This window comes from Halyomorpha halys, unplaced genomic scaffold (genome assembly GCF_000696795.3).
Source record: "Halyomorpha halys isolate HHAL.00 unplaced genomic scaffold, Hhal_1.1 Scaffold1598.1, whole genome shotgun sequence".
Classification (NCBI taxonomy): domain Eukaryota; kingdom Metazoa; phylum Arthropoda; class Insecta; order Hemiptera; family Pentatomidae; genus Halyomorpha; species Halyomorpha halys.
In genome coordinates this window covers 122360-130060 of record NW_027114197.1, presented here as the reverse complement: position 1 = coordinate 130060, position 7701 = coordinate 122360, and the positions used below count along the sequence as shown (strand labels likewise).

General features: G+C 27.6%; 1 protein-coding gene across 1 annotated transcript in view; it reads left to right on the top strand.

Moving 5' to 3' along the window:
* The first annotated feature begins 4962 nt into the window (after positions 1–4962).
* The window catches only part of LOC106690161 (protein takeout), a 46841-nt gene continuing 44102 nt past the window's right edge, over positions 4963–7701 (top strand). The window contains exon 1 of the mRNA XM_014435494.3: positions 4963–5096. Coding sequence (XP_014290980.1) covers positions 5033–5096 — 64 coding nt within the window. The 5' untranslated portion in view covers positions 4963–5032. The remainder of the gene's footprint in view (positions 5097–7701) is intronic.

Below are 7701 nucleotides of genomic sequence, written 5' to 3'. Positions count from 1 at the left end.
TCAAGATATATATCAACATATGATGATGTGGTATGAAAGTAAGTGCAAATATCATCTTGGCATAATTTTTACGCAAGATAATTGTTGTTTTTGAACATTCGATTGGCAACATATATGTATAATTACATGTTTCGGTTCCTTTCTTTATTGTTTATTAATATGAAATTGGAATCAGGACATATCATATAGCCTTCATATTTCAGCTGTGTCTCCTTGAGACTTCATTGCTGAGGTCATACATCCTTGGATTCGCTATCATGCCAGTTTTAGAAACTTTATGAATAGCAATATTTATGTAACTTAGTAGCTGGATACTTGACCTCAAGATATTAAAGGAGTTACTGGGAAAGTATCTACAGCTTCAAAAGGAAATATAATGTTGAGGTAGGCCTCGGTAAACCTGTAGCTTTAATGTATTTTTAGCAACAATATCTTGATAGGATTGTGTTAGCTTAGAGAAAGAGGGAGAGATCAAGTTGGTTGGAGAAGACATGATCATAGAATATTTTGAACATATTGAAGAATAACTATCTATTCAAATTCAAAAACTTCCTTCCAAAAATGATCTTGGCAGTGATCTTATGACATCCTTTATCCTAAAACACTCTCAAAGAGCTCACTTTTTGAAGATCTATATTTAAAATGCTGCATTCCTCTCTATTTATTTCCCAGGTTCTAGGAAATTTCGTAGGATAATATTGATAGTGAAACCCTAAAAACCACTTGAGCACCAATCCTTCTACCGTTCTATTAACCTGTTGTCCATCATAGAAAATCTTAAACTAAAAAGCCTGTACATAATCCTAAAATCAAACCACGAGATTCCTCGCCATCTGTTTAAATTTCGAACATCTCATTTTACTAATCAACAGTGTCATCGTGAGGCGGATGTAATATATTCCACAATAGAACACAGAGTTTTTCTCACGGGAGTCTTTCTTGAAATGGAACAAGCTTTTGAGCTAATTTGTAATTCAAGGTTACTTTATTTACTTCTTCAATTCCTTTCCTATACATATTTACTTTTTATTCGTTACTACATCTCTGACAGTGCTTTCCAAGCTGATTAGAATTTCGGCAATTCATTGCTCTTTTCTCAGTAAGCTATTGTCCCTTGGGATTCTCTCCTCGGTTTTTACAGCTGATATCCCAACCCTTGATTGTACTATCCTCACCACTTACGCTGAAAGCACATATGTGTTATCTGAGAAGTGCATCACGAACACTGCAGGCTCACATAATTGCTGAAATGTGGTGAAACTTTTGGAAAATTAAACTAAATCCAAACCAATCCTTTTTGCCCTATAGTATCTTTTAACAATTTCTCACATACCTCTTTAGAGCAGATCCGTTACCTACGATCTATCTTGACAAGCAGATTACTTGGAATTCTCATAAAAGACTGAACGACAAGAAACTGCTCATAAATTCTAAATACTACTATACTTACGTGACAAAACTTCAAACTTCTGCCTTACGACAAAAAGCTCATTTACATTTCCTTTATTAGGCTTGATGATAAAAATTTGGTTTTATTCAAGAAATCCGCTTAACGTTAATTTTTCATTCCATGCTCGATATCTTGGGCATTATCCATCGCACGAAAATCTATAACCTATATTTTGATGACTAATCTGCGTCTGTATGTCAAATAGGTTCTGGGATACAAAATTTTCCTCAAGATAACTTACTTTCAAACTTATACAAAATATTTTTTTTATGCTCTTGAAGTGATAAAAATACTAACCATATTATCCTAACTGAATTGATATTCAAAAGATATTGATATAGAATCTGAAAAAAATATAGCAAAATTAGTAAAAGTGCTCATCTCCAATCTGCATAATTGTCTGTTTAATTATTATTATATAGGTTTAATACTGATGTAATTAATATGTGCATGCAATGTTTTTTTTGCTGAACTCAATCATCTTATTAACTATCTATTTTATTAACATAATAAATTAGGTACTAATTTAACTCATTATTAATTGTAATTTAATTAATAACTGCTGAATATCAATTCAGTTTGTGAAGTATGTTTAATAGTAGGTACTTTTATCACTCGAGAGCTGTGTAAAAATATATATTCACATGATTTTGAAATTATCTTACATTTGTCAAAAATGACTAATTTTATATCCAAGTAACTAGTTGACGTACATAGAAAAACAAAACATACTGTTTTGGGAAAAAAAAAGTTTATTTTGGGTATAATAATATATTTCCTTTTATCACCAACACCAGGAAATTATACTAGAATTGAAACAATATATAATCTAAAACAAACAAAAAATTTCACAAAATATATAATAATAAAATGTCATATACTATAAAAATAATGACAAAGGGAAGAGGATTTCAGCTTCAACGGGTGACGACCCAGTTATTTTTGGTTTGAAAAAAAGTTGGTGTATAATATTAATATGTTATCCACTATAAAAATATACAATAGTAACATATTTGATAAAACTAAATAGTGTTGTAACTAACAATATAATAATAAAAAAGCTATAGAATATTGTATCCGAACAATACTTAATGAGCAACTTTTCAAAATAACAAAATGTCAACTCCCAAAAGTAAACATTTCACTTACTAATTATTCTAATTATAGTAAGAGACACGTCGCTTCTAATATGACACATAGCTTTGTTAAGGTATATCCAATGGGAAGAGGAAAATGGCCGGTCTTAAGCCAAATAGACTGGAATATATCAGAGTAAAATGCGCATTCAATATAAATAAATTAATTTTATGGATTTTAGTAATTTAGAGCATGGTTGATTATTAATTTCGATGAAGTAAATTGTGCTAGTCAATTTTTAATATTATTAATAATTAATATTAATAAATATCTCTTATTAGCTCCAAAGACGTCACTACTCAAATTTGCATTATTTGAGATGACAGAATTAAAATTGTAAATAATTTATTAAATTTTGTAAAACTAAAATACAAAAAACAAAGTACGATTGGCCTTGAAAGCTAGAGAAAAGATTTTCGACTAGTAAAAAATTCACACCAACGCCTGTGATATTATCTTAATGTTTAATAACTCTGTTTTCCCTTTGGCATTAATTCAAAAATCATTATTTTGGTTTTAAAATTGTAGCAAAATTACGATATTCGAAATATAAACTTTGATAATTTTATTGAAATTATATAAACTATTCTCAAATAATTTTACTCTATTGCTCTTAATAACTAATGAAAAAAAAAATATTTTTCTGATCTTTTATTGATCAGTATCAGAGAAATTTTCCAATTTTTTGAAACTATATTACACAGCTTTGTTGCATTCTTGGAACTCGTCTCTTTCTTGATGAAATTATTTAATTAGATAATAATAAAAATGTTCTAGTGGATTAATAATGTCGTAATATAATTTTAAAGAAATGTTCTAAACGAATTACTTATTATGATCCTTCATCTGTTTTTGAGCCGAATATGTAAATGAGGATACCATTACGGTGGGTTAATTACTTAATTTGTTCACTTATTAATTGCTTGATGTGTTCTTGAAACTGAATGTTTTAATTAATTAGGTACTTAATCTTATATATTCCTTTTAAAAAATCAGTCTTGGATTCCATCTGTAGAATTATTCAATAAGGATGGATAGAAGCAAAAGGTGGCTCTCTTTTTATTTTTTCTTATATTTATTAGTCCTATCGAATGAAAATTTTTTACCACTAATAAAGAAAACGATATTTCATAAAAAAAAATCTGTAGAGTCCATAACTTTAGAAATAATTGTATTAAAAAACTTAGTCACATCAGGTGGTCAGGTGAACGAAAGAACGAATAATATTTAATATAAATTATTTATTTTTATTGTACAAACCCGTAAAAAACAAAACAAAAAAAAACACCGTTTTTTATTTTTTAATATACAGATCTGCCTTACTCGGTTATTTTAACTATTTGCAGTGTTATAACCATGGATTATTACAATCGAAAGTAATAAAGATCAATAAGTAAACATTATGAATCCACTGCGATTCTCAAAATCCTGTTTTGGAATGCCTAAATTTTTTTTGTACAGGATACTGCTCCCCACACTTCGCAACCAAAAGTATTGGTATTATTTTTATATTATTTGATTTAGCAACATTCAGGTCATTATTATAGCTATTGTTTGGTGTAGGCTTATCAGTCATGATTAAATATTGCTTACTTTTTCTTTTAGTGGAATAATTTCTAGATAATATTCAACTTTTTTTTCTTCTTTTTTTTGGCTTGATTTTTAGATTGTTTTTAGATTTAGATTTTGGGATAACGCGGACGAATACTTAATTCATCACCTGATGGCATTAAATAACTAAACTAAAATGATATGAACAAACGGATAACAGGTTAAAAGTCCTCGTATCACACCACAGTACACGCAAACTCAAAGAAAGCCAGAGGCCAATTGGAAAAAAACAAAACTAAAATACATTATTATGTGAATAAAAACTTCTATGATAAACTTCACAGATCAAAGCATCGATTTGTTTTTTTACAGTGTTAAGAATTCTAAACCTTGACCATTTGAAATCTAGGTTTTAATGAACATTATAAGTGATGCCAAAAGTTTATACTTATAACAATTAAACCAGCAAAGAATTATAGTGTGCGTATAAATTTAAAAAAAATATCGAAATTATAATTTGTCGCATTTAAATCATATATACCCAATGCCGTGATTTTCACGAAATTTCAAAATATGCCGATTTAGATTTCATCTTTCATAGGAATATCCCCCTCCACCGGTTATGGACAGTCAAAGAAATCTCTGTGCCGTTTGTTGGAGAAGTTAACTATATAAAAAATTATTAAATTATATTTATAAATATATGTTTGTACTTGGAAAGTGTTTATACACTAGGATATCATTCTCTTAAATAGTACTGAAAGTAATTTCCAATTGTAAAAACATTTATTAATGTTTAAATATAAATATGAATATGGTGGGGGCCTCCCCTCCAGAGACAACCCCTGCACCACGAAGACAGGTCCGCAGACACGAACTCCTACCCGTGCAGTCATGTGGTCCTTACTAGCAACTTCTGCGGTCATCCTCTCTTCTGTACTCTCAGAAACAACTATACGTGAGTAGTAATAAACTATATATGTGTAGTGGAGCACATTTTTACAAGATATGGTGTTTTGTATATTATCGATATTTAAAACAAAATCAGAGGGTTGTTGTTAATTAAATTTTTTTTTTCAATAATTTATAACAATGGAGTTATGAAATATTTTGAGAAGGTATATGCAAAATAAAGGCATTTGAAAAAAAAAATAATTTTAAAACATTTATTTTAATCAACTTAATTATTTTAAGTCAGGAGGGATGTAATACGCAATTTATTATAACTAATTATTTTTATGAATTTCATTTGAAGAAATTTAAGATTTGTTTTTTCACACACAAAAAAAGCTTAATTTATTACCATATACTCAATATGGGAATCGATATCTTCAAAGGTTTTTATTTAAAGAAATATTCTAAAATTTCAGACCTAAAATCTGTTTAACCATATTAAAAACGAGTTATAAACTCATCAATTAATTTTTAAACTGTTTCTTTTTTTCGAGTTTTGGTCCTAAATTTTGTAAGTTTTATTCTCAAATTTAATAAATTTATTAATGCTTTCGATTGTTGGTCCGAAATATTTTATAATATCCCTTTATTTCTTTATTAAGGCTAATACAGCAAAATTATTTTTGGGTTATTATTATATTCATTAATTTATTTAATGAGGTGAAGTGAATACTTCTTCGATATTACCTTCTTTTAATTTATTTTAATTCATCCATTACCACGTTTCGGTGCTATCGCCCCATCATCAGGCACTCTACAATTCAAAATAACACATTTCATATTATCCATACAACATTACAACAATTTTACAACATAAATTCAATTAAAACGGCTATCTTAACATTATTATTATCTATAATATCAAATTATATAAATTAATCTAGTCTTATTTTGTATATAAATAAATCACAATAGTCATTATTGCCGTCTAATGATATTAAAAATACTAATTTCATATTTAAAATAAGGAGAAACTAATATTATTGAAAATTCACAAACACAAAATATTATTGTTAACTTCACTCAACTTAATATTATCCTGATAATATTGATAGTTAAAAGATTACCTCAATGGGAAATATTTCTTACCTCTATTCTTTACAAAGATGAAAAATCTTTTCAAATCTTTTTTTAAAACATAGTTACAGTACATTATTCTTAAATTACTATTTTACAATATTCTGTACATATATTCTACTAAATATATTTCTAATTGATTTTTGATATCTGTATAATGTGTACTTAAATTATTTGTATCTATCTTAAAATAAAAATTTTAATTACATAACTCTAGAAACTAATTTTGGGAAAATTAAATGTTCTTAAGATTCATATTATGTTTTTCTTACTTCCTTACTATTTGAAAACGTTTGTGATACCAGTCCGGGACTACAATAATTCTTATAGTATGATTCTAACGAAGAGGGTTAGGCTCCATGTATGCAATTTTGTTTTTAATTTATCCTTGAACCATTTAGTTCAAACATATAATTCCTAATAATTGTAATTTAGAAAATGTTCATGAATTATGCGTGTTAGTATTTAAGCGTTTACATTTATTTTATCTTTTTTATAAAGGGAAACAAATAAATTCGCTAAAGAAGCCAAGAAAATTTTTTTATTTTACTAAAATCAAAAAGGATACGTTCACATTAAAAATTTAAATAGATCTTATTTTTTTTATCTCAAAAACAAAAACACCATATTATGTGAATGGTTTTTCATTGGTTATTAACATAACCTTTGTTATTTGACATTTTACTGTAATTCGGATCCATCTTAGTTTTTTCATGAGGGGGTTAGTCTGTCATCCATTATAGTTTTTTTTTCACTCTAGAGTAGTATCAAATATATTTTCATGAGGTTTTTACATTATCCTACATTTGTCAAAAATGGGTAATTTTATATCTCAGTAACTATTTGAAGTACAAAAAACCAAATAAAAAAATTAAATAATGTTTTTGGAAAAAAAAAGTTTATTTTCAGTGTAATAATAGATTTCCTTTTATCTTAAATACATTAACAATACTTAATGAGCAACTTTTTAACCAACAAAATTTCAGTTCCCAAAAGTGAACATTTTACCTGCTAATTATCCTAAAGATAGAAAGGATTACCTTTCTAATGTGACACATCACGTTTCTAAAATATATTTAATTAGGAAGAGGAAAATGGCTGGTCTTAAGCCAAAAGAGTCAGGGAAATATCAGAGCAAAATGCAGATTCAATATAAATAAATTAATTTTATGTATTTGATAATTTAGAGCATAGCTGATAATTAACTTGGCTAGAGCAACTTGTGCCAGGATATCATTTTTTTTCAACTAACAAAATTTGAATTTTAACGCTATTAAACAGACTGGAAACATCTTTTAACCCGATGGCATTGCTTCAGGATTTTAAAAATGCAAAAACATAGGGGAAGCGCGAGTCTAGTTCATATTGTCAGACGCCCTTGTCCATCGTTGAATTATATATTATGTATTGTGAATACATAATATTATTTATAATATATAGATTAAGAAATCATATTACTGTCGTTATTTTGCCTCGGTTTAATTTGAATATTTTAGCATATGACATTAATATCCTACCGCAAATATTTGTAT